Source organism: Geotrypetes seraphini, chromosome 4, assembly GCF_902459505.1.
Source record: "Geotrypetes seraphini chromosome 4, aGeoSer1.1, whole genome shotgun sequence".
Lineage (NCBI taxonomy): Eukaryota > Metazoa > Chordata > Amphibia > Gymnophiona > Dermophiidae > Geotrypetes > Geotrypetes seraphini.
In genome coordinates, this window is record NC_047087.1 from 204,392,804 (window position 1) to 204,414,495 (window position 21,692).

Sequence of the window (21,692 nt, forward strand, 5' to 3'; positions counted from 1 at the left end):
CCAAACATCTAAACCTATTGCACATTTATTTGCCTAACTACTTCTACTATGTATGTTTACTTGTAGACCGTTCTGAGCTACTGGGAGAACGGGATATAAATCTAAATAAATAAATAAATAAATAAATAAATAAATAATGTAATCTAAGGGGTGTATTTAGGAATCCTTGTTCCCCAAAGAAGAAGGAAAGCATTGAGGGGTCTGTGATCTCCATGAGAGAGACATAGATTTTGGGGAAAGGGGGGTTGGGAGCATGGGGGGAGGCGGGGGTCTGGATGGCCAAGGCAGGAGGTAGTTGGCATCCCTCCTGCCATCGATCTTCATAGGGGTCCGGGTGGCTGAGGCAGGAGGACTGGGCATCTCTCCTGCCGATCTTCATTGGGGGGAGGGGGGTTTGGGAGGTCCGGAGATCCTGGTGGCTGAGACAAGAGGGGCATGCATAAAACGTGCCTTTAACACATGAGTATATGGTCCTCCTCCCATATGATGATAAATGTTATTTCATTTTCATGGCAAACCAGTCGGTAACGTGCTTACCAGCACCTCCAGACCCTTTGGTAATTTGGGGTCATTAGACATCAGCGCTACATTTTGTGCATCACCAGTTGATGTTAGGGCATTAGTTGGAGTGCTCGTTTTAATATTAAAGACCTCGTTTTAATACTAATGACCTTGTTATACTACATTTGCATCACAGAGTCAGAGGTTGTAATGAACCCACGGAAAAGCCCATGGTGAGCCATTATGTGCATTAGTAGGTAAATTACTTCAATGCTAAACTGGTTCAGAATCGATCATTATAGGCAAGATGAGTTTAGAGCATCCAGGCCCAAGTGACTTTAGAAGAAATGAACTGGGAGGATGGGCAACCTGAAATGAAAGTTCTTGAATGGATGTCCTGGAGGAGTTGGGGAGGAGGCAGAGAGAGTGAATGTGGTTCTGCAGTTTGGAGAATGGTTGACAATAGGAGTGAATGAGGGAGATAAGGCATTGGCACACAAAGGTCTTTGGGCTAGATTCACTAAGCTTTACGAGCCTTCTCTGACCCGATTCACTAACCTGGCCGATCCGATCCGCACATGCAAATGAAGGGAAATGGCATGCAAAGTAGGAAGGCAGCGATTCACTAAACCAACGAAGGAACACTGATTGGGCTGGCCGATCGAAAAAGAAGCGACTGCTGAGGAGCAGTCGCTCACATCCTTGCCGACTGTCCTGCTCTCTGCTGCCCTGAAATCCCAGCCCTGCAGCCCTGAAACCATCAAAATAAAAAAACATCCCCCTTGTGCAAAAAGAGCACTGCTCTCTGCTCTTTTCTTCTCTGCTCTCTGCCGCCCTGTCTCTCTGCAAGTCCATGTTTTTAACCTGCGGTTTTAACCCACAGGTTTAAAGCAGGGCTGCACTACTGCGTGTTCTGCTTAGTTGTTCCAGTCTGGCTGCAAAGCGTGTTCTGTTCCCTTGAAATTATTCTTGTGGGGACAGTGAGTGCAGCCCCCCCCCCCCATTCTGTTTTGACCTCAGAGCAAGCACATGCGCGGATCGCATCTCTAGGTAGAGAGGATGGTTTGCACATGCGTATGGATTGCTCTGCAGCGATCCGTGAGATCGCTTGTGGGCGTGTGTCTGATCAGATCATTTGCATGGGGACTTTGTAGTGAATCGGTCACCTGGCAAGACTCGGCTACAGATCGCCCACGGATCGGATCGGAAAGGTGAGTTTAGTGAATCTAGCCCTTTGTTAATTATGTTCTGGGTTATTGAAATCCAGGATTATCGTGAGCTGTAGAACCCTGACACTCTGGAGAGAACATAGAAGGGTAAAATATTGTATATGCCTGTATTCATGACCTAAAACATTAGATCCGCATTGTCATATACACTGAATTGTTATTTAGTGTGCATAACAGATGATAAAAATCTAATGAGCTTAAAACAGCAGTGCCAGAACTTTCATCTACTTCCTGTGCCACAACCTTACTTAGACCCTGAACCAGAAATTAATTGGAGATTTTGTTATTCTTTTTTTGCCCCTGATCAATCTAGTGGAAACGCTTTGAAACACAACCAGTATAAATCATCTTTAGCTCACTATGGCTCCCTTTTATCAAGCTGCTTTAAGTTTGTTTTTTTTAAATCACTGGCTGCTATGGTAAAAGCTCCGATGCTCAGAGAATTCCTACGAGCATCGGAGCTTTTATTGCAGCGACCGGCGATAAAAAAAACCTCTAACACAGCTTGATAAAAGGTGGCCCGTATTCCTTCTACCCTGATGAAGGATTGCTATTCTTCTATAATTCTCAAAATATTAAATGGAGGCTTATCAGGGGTTGTTGCCATTTCCTGGAAAAAGTTCATAATGCTTCTTTTGATTAAGTTTCAAGTTTATTATGTCTTGATATATCGCTTTTACTTACCAAAGCAGTTTACATCTTTACAGTGTTAAAAAATTAATAAAAAATCGGGGGAATAGAGAAAACTAAAAGTAACTATTGAGACAAAAATTGAAACGAAGGGAGAAAGGGCAAGGATACAATATTTTTTAAAAAGAAAAAGGTACAGGAAAAAACATTAGGGAAGTGGGGTTGACAGGAACAAGCATCTTTGCTTTTTTTTTTTTTTTTCCCATTATCAATCATAAATCTCATAAGCGTCTTTGAGGAGAAAAGTTTTAAGATTGCTCTTCAAACAAAAATGTCCCATAAGAATATAAGAATAGTCTTACTGGGCCAGACCAATGGTCCATGAAGCCCAGTAGCCCATTCTCACGGTGGCCAATCCAGGTCACTAGTACCTGGCCAAAACCCAAAGAGTAGCAACATTCCATGCTACCGATCCAGGACAAGTAGAGGCTTCCCCCATGTCTTAATAACAGACTATGGACTTTTCCCTCAAGAATTTGTCCAAACCTTTCTTAAAACCATCTAACTTTCAATCAATTTTTAATCTCCCGCTTCTATCCAAACATTTGGAGACAATAGTAGTACAGCACCTAATAAACATTTGGGAGAAAACTAACACTTTTCACCCTTCCACAATTGTGATTTCACAAAGGATAAAGTACAAAAACATAATCTCTTGGTATGTTGGATGAAACTATCACATTCCAAGAAAGCTGACATGATCTATTTCTTTTGCAATTAGAACTAGATCTTGCTTTTTTACTTGCTAGACTAGACGAAACAGGATCAAAGGAACCATACTTAATTATGCCTATCAAGAAACAAGTCTATGCTATCCAACTGTTAATCAGGGCAAGTCCAATCTTATACTACTACTAATCATTTCTATGGTGCTACTAGATATATGCAAAACTGTACACATTATATGCAGGTACTGGGCCCACAATTAAGTTTTTGTACCTGGGGGCAATGGAGGGTTAGGTGACTTAACCAGGGTCTTAAGAAGCTGCAGTGGAAATTGAACCCAGTTACCCAGGAGCAGAACCTGCTGCACTAACCATTTGACCACTCCTCCACTCCAGAGACAATTGTTATCTAATTCGCAATTTCTCCTGGAAATATCCAGCTTTCTTACCTCACTTGTAACAAAAAATTGTAACTATCCTGGAAATGTCCAATTAGCTCTTTTGTAATCCGCCTAGAACTACAAGGTACAGGCAGAATAGAAGTCACTAATGTAATGTAATTGTGGACCTAGGGGGTGGTACAGGATAGTGAAGTGTCTTTTGTGCCCAGCATTTTCTGAATGATCCAGCATGCTCTTCTTGCCTTCAGAAGAATTAGATCCTTAAAGCAATATTTGGACGTTAAGGGGCTCATTTAAAAAAAAAAAGAAAGACGCCCACAAACAAACCCACATATACCGGCACTTGGATATTTTAATTGCCAAAATGTCCAATTGCTGATTTTTGAGACTGACTTAACATAAGAACATAAGCATGGCCTCTGCCGAGTCAGACCATGGGTCCATCACGCCCAGCAGTCCGCTTCCGCCGCAGCCCCCCCAGGTTCATGACCTGTAAGTGATCTTATACCTAAAACATTCTATTCCCTAGTCATTTAATATCCTATAGGTAACCCTCTAACTATACCCTTCAATCCCTTTTTCCTTCAGGAACTCATCCAATCCCATTTTGAAGCCCAAAATCATACTCTGCCCTACCACCTCCTCTGAAAGCGCATTCCAGGTGTCCACCACCCTCTGAGTGAAGAAGAACTTCCCAAGCATTTGTTTTGAATCTGTCTCCTTTCAATTTTAGCGAATGCCTTCTTGTTTTTCTTAGATTTTCTGCTAGGCTTTTTGTTCATAGTGCATCCAGAGTTCAAAGGAGTGTGTTGGAGGTGTGTTGTGAGCAGAATTTGGACATTCTTAGCACTTGGACTTCTTGAGGTGAGAATCATTTCCCAAGATGTCATTTAGATGTCCTGATCTAGACATGTTTTAAAAGCATCTAAGTACCACAAAGGTAGCCAAACTGACCAGATGACCACTGGAGGGATTGTCATGACCCCCCATACTCCCCCAGTTGTCAACGATACCCTCCTACTCCCCAAAGATGTGAAAGAAACAATACAAACCTGTCTCTATAACAGCAGCACCTGATATAGGAAATCCTAGTAAAGCGTCAATCAGGTGTTTGGAATAGCCTGGCGGACAGAGTAGGGAACCATAGAGAGGGTGATCCAAACCCATCTCCCAACTTACCCACTACATTTATAGTGGAAAGATTGAGCCCACAAAAAACCTACTATACTGCCATATAGGTGACACCTGCAGCCATAAAGGTTATTGGGGTGGTAGACAGGTGGGTATAGTAGTTTTGGAGGGATCACCATAAATTATAAGGTAGTTATGTTGAGATGTACACCTGGCATCCTTTATGTGAAATTCACAGCAGTGCCCCTAAGGTGTCCCACTGCTTTGCTGGCATGTCTGTATTTCCAGTGTAGTATAAATTGTGGCCTTGTCTATGTCCAAATGGCTTAGTATTGGACGTTTTGAATTTGGACGTTTTTATTTTTGAAAATGGCCGAAAAAATTGGACGTCCTAAGGACCAAGATGTCTAGATAGGCAATTTTCAAAAACAAAAAGATAGACTTCTAGTGGTTTCAAAAATGGACATTTTTGCCCTCCAATTTTTGGACACATTTCTCAAGACTGTCCAAATCAGACTTAGAAGACGCACTATCGAAAATGGCCCTCCATGGCTACAGATATACTGACCTGAGACCCATTTTTATTCATTCACAATGTTCACATACAGCTAAGTCTTTATTTATTACTTTGAGAAGTGGTGACATTTTGTCTTTCAATTGAGAATATTGAGCATATAAATAAGCACTTGATAAATGCGCTTCTGTGCGATGATTGAGAACACAAATCATTTTCAGTGGTGGGCTTTCCAGCTCACTGACAGGGTTTTTAAAAATATTTTTTTACCTTGTAACAGTTCTCTGAGGACAATATAAGTGTGGTCTGGTGAATAAGGTGAAAATTTGTTTTGGTATATGTCCAGAGAATATTCAGTTGATCTATTAATAGATATACTGATACATTCTATAGTAATTTATCATCTTGACTACTGTAATTATTTGTTGACTGGTACACCACCGTACCAGTTAAAAATCTAATCCAATCTGGAAAAGATTCTAATTTTTTATTTTTTTATATAAATCTTTATTCATTTTAATAACCAACATCATGTGCAACAATTCATCAAACATTTTACAAAATAAACAGCACTTAATTCCATCAATTAATATAATAAATGCATATCCCTTCCCCACACCCACCTACCCTTTCATACAGCATAAAAACAATCAAGAGTAATACAAATGACCAAGATAAACAAATTACAATTTAAAAATGAATTAAGTTCATATTCACCCACCCCTCTTGGATGCATATAATCAACGGGCAAAACTAATAATCGATCTTTACAAGAGTCCAATAACATCATATAATAATACACTACTTCTCATTATGACAGGAGTTGCCATACAGCTTATTTTGAAAAATTGGGATAGGCTAAACTATAGTTTTTAGTGGGAATCCTTGTGCCAAACTTATAAATTTGAACGTATGAGTGCAATACAATTGGGACATTATAAGAAATTCAAGGAGGTTTGGGACCCATTGACAAAATTTTGAAAAAGATTCTAATTAATACAAAACACTGCATTCAAAATATTCTATAATGTAAAGAGGTCAAATCACATCACTCTACTGCTTCGGAAAGAGCATTGGCCTCCAATAATATCAAGAATAAAATTTAAAATTCTCATATTAGTACATTGTATTCTTTATACAGTGATACTTAGTTATGGTATTTATACTCAAAACAAATTCCTTATAATCTTATCTCTTCTACCTTCCAAAGTATTTAGATCAATGCTGTCTTGTTAAAATGTTTATTTTATTTTTATTTTTCCTCTAACTCTACTTTTCACTTCTCTATTACCCTCCAGGTACTTTAGTTAGATTGTGAGCCTTCGGGACAGTAAGGGAATTTTTCAAGTACCTTTCTTATTTCTAATCTTAATGTATATTTTCTATAAACCGCTTAGAACCTAACGGATGTAGCGGTATATAAGAAATAAATTACATTACATTACATTACATCTTTTGTTTGCAATTACCTCAGGCTAACCTTAGTTTGCATTGTTCACAAGAAGAGCCAGCTTAACCGATGGACCAGGTGAGACTGGCCCAGGCTGCTAGCACTAAAGAGCGCCAAAAGCTGGGGCCATGCCGTCACCGTCCCATAAGGTAAACTGAGATGTGGCTTGAACACTCCTCCTCCTTCCTTCTCTAATGCTGCTGCCCATCCTGACAGGATGCAGCTTCATAGGCCAGCTGCCATGAGGGGGAGGGCAATCACCAGCGTCAAAATAGGCATCAGAGGAGAGAGGGCCCCTCTCCCTCCTGACGCTGCTGCTTGATACTGACACTGGCCCTCCCTCCTTGCGGCAGCTAGCCTATGAAGCTACTTCTTGTTGGACTGGGTAGTAGCATCAGAGGAGGGAGGAAGGAACTGGCCTAGGGGAACAGAGCATGGGGGTATCAAAATAGAAGTGGGTCCAGTTCGCCATAACATTGTGAGCCAGCCCTGTTCACAAGATACAGTTTTTAAGCTCACTTCCAACAGATATTAGGCAGGAATGCTTATACAAGAAATTTAAGATATGCGTAAATCAGGGGTGCCCACACTTTTTGGGCTTGCGAACTACTTTTTAAATGACCAAGTCAAAATGATCTACCAACAATAAAATTTTTAAAAAACACAAAGCACACTGTACGCATAGAAAATGTTAATTATCATTCCTATTCCAGGGTTTATCAAAGAGGTCAAAGCAGATGACTCTATGCACTATCACCTCAGTAACAACCATACAAAAATAGACAAATATACCCCCTCCCTTTTTACTAAACCACGATAGCAGTTTTTAGCGCAGGGAGCTGCGCTGAATGCCCAGCGCTGCTCTCGACACTCAAAGGCTCCCTGCGCTAAAAACCTCTATTGCGGTTTAGTAAAAGGGGACCTTAGTGTAAAATATAAACAGCAGATATAAATTCAGACACATTTTGATCACTAAATTTAAAATAAAATCATTTTTCCTACCTTGTCTGGTGATTTCATGAGTCTCTGGTTGCACTTTCTTCTTCTGACTGTGCATCTAATCTTTCTTCCCTTCTTTTAGCCTGTATGCTTCCTCTCCTCCAGACCTCATTCCTTCCCCCAACTTTTCCTTCCTCTTCCCTGCCCTTTCTTTCTCTCTGCCTCCCTTTCTTTTTTTTTTCTGTTTCTCTTCTTTCCTTCTGTCTCCCTGCCTGCCCTTTTTCTTTCTTTCTCCTTGCCCTCCCCCAAGCCACTGCCACTGCCATTGCCATCAGGGACCAGGACCCAAACGCCACCAATAACAGGCCCCAAGCTCTCCCTGCTTCGGCCAACCAGCATTCCTCTCCCCGACGTCAATTCTGCCGTCGGGAAGAGGAAGGCTGATCAGCCCAAGATCGTGATCAACCTATTGGGGGAAATGCTGCCGGGTCCTGCCTTCGCGGAAACAGAAAGTAGGCAGGACCCGGCAGGAAGAAGAACAAATGCTTCACTAACCTGTCTCCTGCATTAGCCCGTAGCGAACGCTTGCTTCAGGGCTCTCAACATGTGCGTGCCGGCTTCCCTTCTCCCCCCCCCCCGGACATAACTTCCGGTTTCGGAGGGAAGAGAAGCCGGCACGCACACGTTAGAGCCCGGAGCATAAGTTTGCTACGGGCTGAAATCTCCAAGCCGGTTTTTTGTGGGTTTTTTAAATGTTCAGCAGTGGCAGATGACAGCTGGGCGGACCGCCCAGCTAAAAGGCCCTAGGGAGAACACTGGAGAGGAAGGCTGATCGGCCCGTAGATCAGGACGGCAACACGAGTCTATCATGGAGCCCGGGATGGGCTCCGCGATCGATTCACGTTGCCTTCCTGAGCTACTGGTCGATCGCGATCGACGTATTGGGCACCCCTGGCGTAAATACCTGGGAACTGGACACGATTAATTCTTCGAGGGCCCTAGGCACACAAGTACACTGGGCCCCCATTTATTTACCTGTTTTCTTATTTACTTCATTTCCACTTGTATTTCTTTTTTTCTTTTATTTTAAAATTCAAAACAAACAACAAAGATTACCATATTAGTGCCATTGTACAGTTTTTCTTCTATGCAACCCCCAAACATCTCTGAACAAATCCCCCCTTCCTTCCCACCTACTTGTCCAGGACTTTTCCATACATATATAAAAGTGTACTGCAACCTTGATTCATCATCAGGTGGGATTTCCATTTGATTTCACACTTCCCACTAAACGAAGGCAAGTTAAATATACAATACCATACAGTGATAAACCAATAGAATAACATTTTAAACTCCCACACCCATTTGCATACCAGTGTGTTAATTAGTTCACTTTAGTAAACTGGGATTTGTGGCAGTATTGAAGAAATAAATCTAAAACATTTATTAAACTAAAATTGCAAAACTGTTGGCCTAAAAACAATATTCATAAGAAACTTTACGATAACTTTCTTCTTTCTTTTCTCCTGGCAAACTCTTCAATGATGTCATCAAAATCTATACAAAGTGATAGCAGACCGAAGGTGGGTTGAAAGGTGGGCAGTTCAAGAGCAGCCTCTATAAATAGCAGCTTTACTTTATTCCAGAAGTCAAAACATGTCCAGTAATGATTTAGGCTTCTTTTGAACCACCTTGTCCTGACACACACTTTCAAAATTCCTCTTATAGGAAGTAAAACCATCGTGGTAAACCAATTCTACACAATCCTTGCTAGCCACGGATATTAGGAACAGTAAACCTAGTTCTTAGAGCTATATTCCGATCATTGGAAGGTGTAATGAACTTCTAGAAAGCAGTGAAACCTACCTCTTCCGATGATCCAACCCCAGCCTTTGAACTCATATTCATAGGCTAAGCAATGACCAAATGAATCTACAATCTATAAACCAAAGTCAATAGTCATAATCTACAAACTGAGCTAACTTGTTATGCTAGACTGCTTACATGTCAAACTCATTCTGGATATCAATCAGGTCTACAACTAGAATTTTTCACCTTGTTCAAATGCATTGTAAAGCAGTAATACTATCTAAAACAGGGGTGCCCACACTTTTTGGGCTTGCGAGCTACTTTTTAAATGACCAAGTCACAATGATCTACCAACAATAAAATTTTAAAAAAACACAACGCACACTGTACGCATAGAAAATGTTAATCATCATTCCTATTCCAGGGTTTTCAAAGAGGTCAAAGCAGATGACTCTATGCACTATCACTTCAGTAACAACCATACAAAAATAGACAAATATACTCCCTCCCTTTTTACTAAACCACGTTAGCAGTTTTTAGTGCAGGGAGCTGCGCTGAATGCCCAGCGCTGCTCTCGACACTCCTAGGCTCCCTGCGCTAAAAACCTCTATTGCGGTTTAGTAAAAGGGGACCTTAGTGTAAAATATAGACAGCAGATATAAATTCAGACACATTTTGATCACTAAATTTAAAATAAAATCATTTTCCCTACCTTGTCTGGTGATTTCATGAGTCTCTGGTTGCACTTTCTTCTTCTGACTGTGCATACAATCTTTCTTCCCTTCTTTTAGCCTGTATGCTTCCTCTCCTCCAGACCTCATTCCTTCCCCCAACTTTTCCTTCCTCTTCCCTGCCCTTTCTTTCTCTCTGCCTCCCTTTCATTTTTTTCTGTTTCTCTTCTTTCCTTCTGTCCCCCTGCCTGCCCTTTTTCTTTCTTTCTCCCTGCCCTCCCCCAAGTCACTGTCACTGCCACTGCCATTGCTATCGGGGACTAGGACCCAAACGCCACCAATAACAGGCCCCAAGCTCTCCCTGCTTCGGCCAACCAGCATTCCTCTCCCCGACGTCAATTCTGCCATCGGGAAGAGGAAGGCTGATCAGCCCAAGATCGCGATCGACCTATTAGGGGAAATGCTGCCGGGTCCTGCCTTCGCGGAAACAGAAAGTAGGCAGGACCCGGCAGGAAGAAGAACAAATGCTTGTCTCCCGCATTAGCCCATAGCGAACGCTTGCTTCAGGGCTCTCAACATGTGCGCGCCGGCTTCCCTTCTCCCCTCCCCCCCCGGACATAACTTCCGGTTTCGGAGGGAAGAGAAGAGAAGCCGGCACGCACACGTTAGAGCCCGGAGCATAAGTTCGCTACGGGCTGAAATCTCCAAGCCGGTTTTTTGTTCAGCAGCGGCAGATGACAGCTGGGCGGATCGCCCAGCTAAAAGGCCCTAGGGAGAAAGAACACTGGAGAGGAAGGCTGATCGGCCCGTAGATCAGGACGGCAACACGAGTCTATCACAGAGCCCGGGATAGGCTCCGCGATCGACTCGCGTTGCCTTCCTGAGCTACTGGTCGATCGCGATCGACGCGTTGGGCACCCCTGATCTAAAACATAAGTCTATATTAATAACCAAGTTTGCAACTCCTCTCAACTGCCTCATTTTGTTTCGACCAACTGTAACCCATATACATTCACATGAAAAAATTAGGGACACCCCATGAAATATTCAGTTCTTTCTTAAGAAATGTTCACATATCGATGTCAAATCTTTTTTTTTAAATTTATCTCTGGAAAAGAAAGTGATGTAATTGCAGGTAAACAACAAAAAATTTCCTTGATTTACTCATGAAACAAAATATATACACAAAAATGTGTATTCTAACTGAGGAATAGTAAAAGGACCCCGTGGTTATTTCAGGATGTTTACACTCCCCCATTATCCACAGCCTTGGGTGTTTCTGGGAGCTGTCTTTCCCTATGAATTCTACCTTTATATTTAAGTTTTAGGTATGCAAATGTGCTGTTTCCTATTGTTTCATCTCCACGTATATGTGTGTGTGCTTTAAAGTTAGCTTCCATAATTCTCTGCAATATTTTGTAAACCACATTAATCTTTACTGTGAGGAGCAGTATACCAAATCTGTTGTAAATAAAATAATTTAAAGTAGGCCTCTTTGGTGCAGGAAATGGACACTAGATTAACCTTGAATGTCTACTGGGCTCATTTTCAAAGCACTTGTCATAGACACACAAAATACCATTGTGTGTCTAAGTGCTTTGAAAATGAGCCTCTTTGTCTTCCTCAGGTATCTCATGCCAAAGTCTTGCATTACATTGGATCATTTCTGGCTTTCTCCACCAGCATGCTGTTCCTGTTTCTGCAGTCGCTGCTCACCTACCGTATGGCCTGTGCTCGCTGGCAGTGCTGGAATGGGCACATCCGTTGTCTCCTCACGTTACTAGCTTTGGTAACATTAATCTTAAGTATCCTTTATGCAATCATTTTTTTGTTGTTGTTAAATCAAGTTTCTAGTGCAATGTGTCTAGTGATCCTGAATGCTAGGGTCTTGTGTCTGAACTAGCAAGTTGCCTGCAGAAGATTGTCAGTCGTGTTTTCCAACTCCATCTCCTTCCCAGGGAGCTGTTCCTATCCCCTCAGTTTATTTTCTGCAAGCAAGTTGCTCAGAAATGTTTTTAATCTGCTCTGCGGTTTTATTATTTTGGGGTATATTTGCTTAATGATCTTTGGAGGCTCGATGTCCAGAGATTTCGACTTAGTGGGACCTCTGTCTGGGAGAAGATACAGACTTGTGTGGCAAAAGTCTGCTGCTAGCAGAATCAGCCCCTTGTGGATACCTAGCTAGCTAGCCTGCTGGTATTTTTATAAAGCTTTGGAGCCATCCCCTGCGTAGCTGCTCGCATCCCTGATTCAGTCAGGAGCTCGAGTGCAGGCTGTGTGGGTTCCTTCCTGGCTTGGCTGGAACCAACAGTGGGTTGGCTGCGTGGTCCTCCCCACCTTTCATGGTGCAGTTTTCCAGGTTCAGTCCAACTGACAGCCAGAAGACCAGGTTCGTCTAGTGAATCTGTTAGGCTGAAATCCTATGCTGAAGCAGGCTGGCACCACATTGCACTGTGAGTAAGGTTATTGAAGCTTTCACTATGGGCAAAATCGGGGTGGGGGTGGGGGGTGTCTATAAAAGTTGATTTTGAGAGTTTTGACCCCAGAGCCCAGGATCCCGCCTCTTAAACCCCTTTCCCTGTGTGTTATTTTTTCCTTCAGGGAGGTCTCCACGGGCCATTTTTGATGTGATTTTTCTGGCAGTGGCTATCTTAGATTTTAAATTATCTGGTTTTCTTTTGCCTCCATCTGCCTAAAAACCTCTTGATTTTGCTCAAAATTGCCTGGGATGGACTCCTCGGGCTTTTTGCTTACCCCTATATCATGCCAGGTCTGTGCTGGTAGCCAGCCGAGGAGTGTCCATATCCTGCACTTGATGGAGCTCATGAGAGAGGAATCTTCCATGTCTGGAGATTCACAGGAGGCACATCCCCAGGAGAAGAGACCGCTTCCAGGACCCTCCAAATCTGGCCAAGCACAGTCATGTAGGGGCCTATGGAGTCCAGGAGGACTGGCAGGGTATCCTTGCTTAGGTTGGAGCAACCACCAGTAAAAGGCTTCACACCGGATCATGTGAGCCTTATGTGGAATACTAATTTGAACTGCCGACAGTCCTCAGTGGCTGTTAGCAGAGCATTAGTGGCGGTAGCCTAGAGGTTTCCCCCTCAACAGGTGCCCTGACCAGGCGAGGATGCAGACGGACCAGGAGGGTCAGTCTGTCCCAGGCTGAGAGGCTAGCAGGTTCGATTCCATGCCACTTTTATCTCAGGATGAAGTCTCCCTGACAGAGTATACTTCTGTGCAGGAGGACTGCGGTCAAGTGATGGTGGTGACCCTGAATCATGGGAAAGGCCCCACAGTGCGTTTTTCCCAGATATTCAAAGCCAGGCCCTGTCCAGGCTTCAGCTTTGAATATTCTGGGTTTTTCTTTAAGCTGGCTAACATACAGCTAGCCAAGTCAATATTCAGCCTTTGACAGCATAACCCCAAACCTCTATCTATTCAGCCTAATTCAAGTGGTTTGCTTATGAATTAAGGGGCTAAGTATTGGCACTTAACCCAACTCCAACCCTGGAACGTCCACAAGTTAGCCGCTTATGACTGCCATTTGCAGCAAAGATAACCAGTTAAGTGCTGCTGAAAATGACTGGATAACCACGAAAAAGTGATTTAACCAGTTGTCATTAATTGTAGCATAATTATTAGGGATGGGCAGCCAGAACATTTTCATTTTGTGTTGTTTCCTGTGTCATTTCTGGGAATGTTTGTTTTATTGGTTTGCATCTGGCCATTTATTTTTTTTTTTATCACAGAAGCAAAGTTATTGAGAGTGCACTCTTTTGAAGGAGGGTGCACTATGTATAAAGAGGATGCACTTTTTCTGAGGGTGTACACAGTATGTTGTACATGTGCGGTCTCTTTGTAAATAGAGTGCACTCTCTCAGAAGAGTGTACACAATTATTGGCAAATGACAGAATGTGAATTTTTGTGTTTTATTCTGCTGGTTTTTTAATGATAATGACATGCAACAACATATGTGCATCCCTAATAATTACACAGGTCAACACATAATTTTCATCAGAGTTGATATTGGGTGAGTTTTGTAGTATTTTTCATGCTGATTTCAAATTTGTGTTTAGTTTTTCACTAACACGTCACATTTTTGTGTTGAGGCTCATTATAAACGTTAATTGGGTGATATATCATGTGTTTATAGGATAAACGTATAAGGAGGGTTAACGACAGTTGTCTTAATCATCCAGATAGTTTCTGTTACGTCTGTGGTTCATTAACGATGAAAGCACAACATCGCCCAATTACTGTAGATCTGAAGAAGGTATACAAATTGTACTTTGGCTGTCCACTTGGTGACCAGAATAAGTCTTGGGCTCCACATATCATCTGTACCAGTTGTTCAACAGACTTCATGGCTGGCTCAATCGACAAAAGGCAGCGATGTCATTTGCAATCCCAATAATATGGAGGGAACCGCGAGACCATATTAAAGAACTTTTGCCTTGTGAACACAAGTGGATGCTCAGCTAAAACTAAGCACAAAATTATATATCCTACTCTAGATTCTGCTATTAGGCCTGCTCCTCATGATGACTCACTGCCTGTCCCTCCACAAGATGGACTTGCTTCTGTGGAACATGACGAGGAATGTAATGATGCAGCAGCTGGTCACAATCCAGAATTATCTGATCCTGATGTGAATGATGAAAATTCAGAAAAAGAGACCTTTACACAAGCTGAGTTCAATGATCTTATTCGTGATCTAAATCTTTCAAAAGAAAAAGCAGAACTTCTTGCTTCAAGGCTTAAGCAAAAAGCACTTGCTTGCAAAAGATGCTAATATAATTCATTACAGAAAAAGGAATCATAACTTAACAACATTCTTCACTGTAAATGGCTCATTGTGCTTTTATCATAACATCAACGGGCTCTTCAACAGTTTGTCACAAGTGTATTGTCCAGATGAATGCGTCTCTTCATTGATTCTTCACAGAGAAGCTTGATGGCAGTGTTACTGCACAACAGAAATTCCAAACCAAGTATACCAATTGCTCATTCTGCTCATCTAAAGGAGTCTTATGAGAATAAGAAGAATTTACTAGAAGCAATCAGTTATAAAACACACCAGTGGAACATCTGTGGTGATCTGAAGGTCATTGGCATGCTAATGGGAATGCAAGGAGGATTCACTAAATACTGCTGTTTCCTGTGCTTGTGGGATAGCAGATCTGCTGCATGTCAAGCATGTCTGGCAGTTGAGGAATACCTATAACTAACCCAGGGACAAGCATTGTGAAATTTATGCCATTGGTGGATCCTCATAAAATATTTCTTCCACTTCTTCATATCAAGTTGGGGTTGATGAAGAACCTTGTAAAGGCCATGGGTAAAGCAATCACCAGGTTTTCAATAAATGTTAACCTTTTCCTATCGTATGTCCCGGATGACGGGACATTCCAAAAATGACCTATACAGTGGATAAACAGTCTGTATGGACTAATAAAGAGCCAGGAACACAAAATATTTGAATTTATAGACTTATGACTTATTTACATTATGTTTACAATAGCCGTAAATGATAACAGTGAATAATACTAAACTTTGCTAAAATAATTACCATTGGAACCAGCGTAACGTAAAACTTATTACAGTAAGAAAAGGTTAAGAAATTTCCAAAAATCTTCACTGCAAAACTGAAGGAAGGGCCCACAGATCAAGGCCATTACGCAGGATGAAGATTTTAAGCAATCACTTTCAGCAGCTGAGCTTGAAGCTTGGGAGACATTCAAGTGGTTAGTGGAAAACTTTCTGGGCAACCATAAGTCTCCTTCATTCAAGGAAGGAGTTCAGAATCTCCTTGACTCATATCAGAAACTTGGCTGTCGCATGTCATTAAAAATACACTCTGCACTCGCATCTTGATTTTTTTCCAGAAAATCTTGATATGGTGAGAGACGAGCAAGGAGAAGGTGTTCACCGGTACATTCAGTTAATGGGAGTGTCACTACCAAGGTTTCTGGAATGAGAGTATGATGGCCGACTACTGTTGGATGTTGTGCCATGACAATCCAGACACAACTCACAAAAAGAAATCATATTCTAAGCATTTTTGAAGAAATATTGGTTGCTAAGTGACACAGTCCAGTATAATTATGCTATGCTGTGTGCTTCATTGATTTTGGACCGAAGATACTGCAACATTCCTTTAAGGTGATGCTTAAAACCCTGTATGCTAAAACACTCTAAACTAGTTGATGCTTAAAACCCTTTAAGTTGATTCTTAAAACCCTATATACTAAAACACTCTAAACTAACATTAGTCATAACTTTAAAAGTTTATGTGACTAAAAAAAACTAATAACAGATCTGAAATCAGCATGAAAAACTAATTTAGGAAAATCTTCTGTGTTGTCAGATGATTCTGAAAAAAATATTTTTGTTGCCTTGTGTTATATGAATTCAGATGGCAGATTTGCAGATTAGAGGGCCTTAGTTAACATAGTATAATGGTCTTGTATTTGTTGTTCCATGCTCCATCATCCATGTTCCTTAATCTGCCTTGTGCATTTCCTTGACTCTGTGGTTCCTCAGGTGCAATAACCTTCATGCAAGACAACATAATCCTGCAACATATGGCAGCCCTCTGCGAGTGGATCTACGTTATCAATGTTCTTATCTTTTATGGGACTTTTGCCTTTGAATTTGGGGCGATTTCCACTGAAACTTTTCTAGTACTTCTTAAAGCGAGCAGGGCCCCTAAGAATTACAAGACAGATGGCAGTTCAGCTACCACACCTCATGCCCACAGCAACTCTGAGAACCTTGCCATGATTTGAAGACTTAGAAGAGCCTTGAAGTGGTGGATTTTCATCCACTCTGGTTCATGGTTTGAAACAAGGGCTTTAAAGTTGACCAAAAGTATGAATATTTTCCAGGGTATCCTTTCCAACACGAATTTACCTAGAAGCCAAATTCTGGCACCATTATATATAAAATAATGTTTTGTTTATTTATGGTGCTTTTTTTTTTTTTGTAACATTTTTATTAGAAAGGGTACAACCGGGTAACAGGAACAACAATAAAACAAGTCAGGTTTGAAAATTCTGCTACGACGTATCCTAATGGAAGTTCAGTTTATTTGTCTAGGAGATTTCCTGTGGTTCAGAGGCCTCACAGACAGATTTGGCATGTCATATTCCTTCAGTTATGCCCATCTAATCATATTATGAAAGCGATTATGGTGGAAACTAATCATAGGTGATGATGGGCCAAGTGTTGGAAGCACCCAAAAGCTTGTTACATAGAAAACATGCACATTACCAACTGAATGAAAAGCAGATTTATTATATTTTAACATTTTTTATTGATAACTACACAACAGTACAACAATAAAGAACCTACAATGTTATAGCTCTGGCCATCTATTTTGTACATTTGAAGCATACCCCCCACCCCCTTTACAATCCTTGCAATTACCATACTTATTAAAAGACCAAAAACAATCCAGTTTACAGATATCACTAAGGTGAGTACTAAATATCTATTTCCCCCTGCTCTTTTGTCCAGCAGTGGTGCAGTAGGGGGGGATAGAGGGGTGGTCTGCCCCAGGCACCATCTTGGTGAGGGGGCAGGCACCCGTCCCCATCTCCGCTCCTTCCTCACCTCCCCAACCCACTGCCACGCATGTGCACCGCTTCCCTTCCCCCGTACCTCTGCAATGTTCCTGGTGTGAGCAGCAACCCTCACCCTGCTGTCGCACTAGCGACCTGCACCTAGGAACTGACATCAAAGGAAGAGCCGCCGCTAGCACGACAGCAGGTTGGAGGTTGCTGCTCGTGCCAGGAACGTTAGAGAGGTACAGGGGAGGGGAAACGGTGCGTGCACGGCAGGAAGGGGCAGGAAAGGAGTGTGTGGAGGTGGGGGTGGAGAAGAGGGGAGTGGCGCTTCTCACCCTCACAACACCACTGATATCCAGAAAACCAATCAGTGGCTGGGGCTGATTTACTTTAATAACCCCCATTACCTCCCTCCTCCCTATGGAGTGTCTCCTATCTACTTGGAAGTGACGAATCAGAGGAAAGGCCCTGCCGGGGCTAGCTGCTTGTTTTGAGCCCTGCCTCCTGCTGACTGGCTGCCGCTTCAGGTAAGGAAGGAAGGAAGGGAGGGAGCGAGGAGGTTTGCGGCTTAAGACCGCCACCTGCTTCTGTTGCTTCAGGGCTTGAGAGAGAGAGAGGGAGGGAGATTTGTGGCTCCCAAACCGAAGCTCACTGCTGCTTTACATTGGGAGTGAGGAAGGGACTTGAGATCTGGCTCCTTGTACTGTATTATACAGTAACTCTCAAGCAACCAGAAAACTAGTTATCCGGATAACTGAGATTCTACTGTATCTATATTGTCAAGATTCATGTTAACCATCAGTTATCATGCTGGGGCCTTATATAGATTAGCATAAAAGGAAGATGATGCAGAATTAATGGCGTTGTAGGATAGGTGCTAATATATTACACAGATAGTCACAGTACAGTAATTATCCTGGATTTATAGCTAGGAAAACACCACTTTATAATTCCCTGAAGTTCTACTGCTGCTACCTTATTTGAAGAATGATGCCAATGTATGAATAGTATAAACAAATGTTTTAGAAAAATATTGCAGGCAGTACAAAAATATACCAATAGTTACAAATGTATATATATAGATACATATCAATAATAATAAAACCCTAAGCGTGCATGCGCACTTAGGGTTTCGTGATCCCTGCCGCCGTGTTTTATGTTTCCTGGCCGAATTCTATTATAGAACACAGCGGCAGGGAACACTCCAGAGCTTCCCACCCTCCCGCCTTCACTCACCAACTGCTGCTGACGCCTTCAAAGGAGCCTGGTGAGGATCGCGGCCAGCTGTAGCAAACTTCGCAGGCCGCACAGCACCTCGGTAGCACGTTTACTCTGATGTACGCGATCGTATCAGAGGGAATGTGCTATCGAGATGCAGACCAGCCTGCGAGGTTCGCAAAAGCCGGCTGCGATCCTCACCAGGCTGCAAACGACCATGCTGGACCGAGGGAGCAGGGAAGAGGGACAGGGGGAGAAGGGAAGAGGTGCTACTGGACCGGGGGGAGCAAGGAAGAGGGACAGGGGGAGCAGGACTAGGGGGAGCAGGTAAGGGGTGCTGCTGGTCCGGGGAAGCAGGGAAGAGGGACAGGGGGAGCAGGGAAGAAGTGCTGCTGGACCGGGGGAGAAGGGAAGAGGTGCTGCTGGACCAGAGGAGCAAGGAAGAGGTACAGGGGGAGCAGGTAAGGGGTGCTGCTGGACCGGGGGAGCAGGGAAGAGGGAGAGTGGGAGCAGAGAAGAGGTGCTGCTGGACCGGAGGAGCAGGGAAGAGGTGTTGCTGGACCAGGGGAGCAAGGAAGAGGGACAAGGGGAGTAGGGAAGAGGGACAGGGGCAGCATGGAAGAGGTGCTGCTGCACAGGGAAGTGAGGTGGGGGAGGAAAATGCTGCTGCTGCACAGGGAAGTGGGGTGGGGAGGGAAATGCTGCTGGTGAGAAAAGGGGGCTGGGGCTGATAGGGAAAAGATGGGAGAAGGGGGCTGGGGGTAAAAATGGGTTTGGAGCTGGAGCTGGGGCTGAAAATAGGGGACATGTGAGGGAAGGAGGCTTTACTAGCACCCATTAATGTAACGGGCTTAAACACTAGAAGATATATAAATATCTACTGTATATAGTTACATTACTAAGATCTCCTGAGAAGAAATTATAAAGCAGCAACTATAATATGGATTAGGCTAATTATCACAGTCCTGAATATAACTGACCCTTTTGCAAACCAAGGATTAATTTTGTCAAACCTCTAGAACTGTAAAGAATCACTTCTTACCCTTTTCAGCTGAGGTTAGCAACCGATGATGTAGAAATGATTTCTCTTCAGGCTACAAGCTTCACAGTGAGCCCAGTGGTTCCAGCAGGTAAGATCCAAAATGCCAGCACTGCTACAGCAGAAGTTATTTCAGTCAGATAACAGCCACAAAGCACACAGCTGCCAATTCTTCATGGAACGTTTACAACCCAGAGACGAAGGGTTAGATTCACTAAGGTCACCAATCGTGTCCTGACCACTTTGTGACCTGATTGTTCCCCGACCTGATTCACTAACCTTCCTCCCGATCTGCACCCGATCTAATCTGCACATGCAAATGAAGGAAATGGCATTCAAATTTTGGAAGGCAGCAATTCACTAAACAATTTCTGGAACACCGATTGGGCTTGCCAATCAGAAAAGAAGCAACTGCTGAAGACCAGTCACTTCTATCCTTGCCGACTCTTCTGCCCTTTAAAACCACGGGCTCACAATGCTTTTAACAGAATATATAAAAAAGGAATTTTTCCTTTTTTATATATTCTGCAAAATGCATTGCAAACCCGTGGTTTTAACCTGATAGTGCCCCCCGAACCAAAAAAAAATGCCCCCGCACTGAAATGCCCCCACACCAATGCCCGTTGCCACTGCCATCGTGCCCGATGCTGCCCACCAACTCCCTCCCTGCATGTGAATAAATATGGCAGGAGGGATGCCAACTCCCTCCTGCTATCGCAAACCCCCCCAGTGCTCTGAAATGCCCCCCCACACCAATGCTCTTCGTTGCCCACACCCACGAATGAATATGGCAGAAGGGATGCAAACTCTCTCCAACCCAGTCTGGCCCGGCCCACCTCCCTCCCCGTACCTTGAGCAGTAGGGAGACGTGTCCCATTGAGTTTGGCGGTCTTTTGGTTCCTGACTTGGGGTCCAGCAATTACTGACAAGCATCCCGAGACTGTTTTTAAGGAAAGACTTTGGTAAAGTAAGTAGGAAAATGTAGGCACGTGACTAACTAGGCAACTTTATGCGCATAGACCAAGGTAAGAAATTTTGGGCTTTATAATATTGCCTTGGTGGTCGGGGGTACATCCTGAGAGCAACTTGCAAGAGTGTGAGTGAGACATGTCAGCGACATGAAGAGCGGAGTTCCAATCTGCATTTCTATTGTCCTGTAAGGGGTATGGCCAGAGATGGATGAAGTAAAAGAAATTTTGTTTTGTGAACGAAGGTGCCGGGATGGAGAGTAAAGCTAGCAGAATTGAAGAGGGGGAAGGTAGAGACCCTGGGATAATTTTTCCAGAAAGCCCTTTAGGGAGGATGCTGGAATGTTGGGAGCAATGTGCCCAGCACTAAGGAAAAGGAAAAGAAATAAATTATTAAGTATTGCTGTTTCATTTGGATTAAAGAAAGTATTAAGCCTCTAGCCATCTTTTTGGCCAAAGTATGGTATGAAGGAAGATTGGCTATGTCAAATTCTAAATTTGTACGTGAATAGCAAGCAGCCCTATTCACGGGAGGAGGCAGCGTAGGCTTCCTGTTGGAGACAGGAAAGGAGTGGTGAAGGAGGAGAAAGAAGTTGCGGAAAGACTTAACATATTCTTTTCGTCTGTATTTACAAACGAAGACAACCAACATACCGGAACCTGAGCAATTCTTCAATGGAAATCAAGCAGAAAAATTAACATCCATGGAAGTGAGCCTTGAAGATGTGCGCAGGCAGATAGAAAAACTAAAAACTGACAAATCCCCGGGTCCGGACGGAATCCATCCAAGGGTTCTGAAGAAAGTAAAGGAGGAGATAGCGGAACTACTGCAACAAATTTGCAACCTATCCCTGAAAACAGGCATGATCCCGGAGGATTGGAAGATAGCCAATGT

The 21,692-nt window shown here is 43.0% G+C and overlaps 1 protein-coding gene across 2 annotated transcripts in view; it reads left to right on the forward strand.

Annotated features, from left to right (window-relative positions):
* Positions 1-17,364, forward strand: part of LOC117358736 (transmembrane protein 150A-like) — a 163,261-nt gene extending 145,897 nt beyond the window's left edge. Inside the window, exons 6-7 of one of the 2 annotated variants that reach the window (XM_033940323.1) lie at positions 11,628-11,805; positions 16,548-17,364. In XM_033940323.1, coding sequence (XP_033796214.1) covers positions 11,628-11,805; positions 16,548-16,792 — 423 coding nt within the window. In that variant the 3' untranslated portion in view covers positions 16,793-17,364. The remainder of the gene's footprint in view (positions 1-11,627; positions 11,806-16,547) is intronic. The other variant, XM_033940324.1, reaches the window with a different exon arrangement.
* The last annotated feature ends 4,328 nt before the right edge of the window (positions 17,365-21,692 follow it).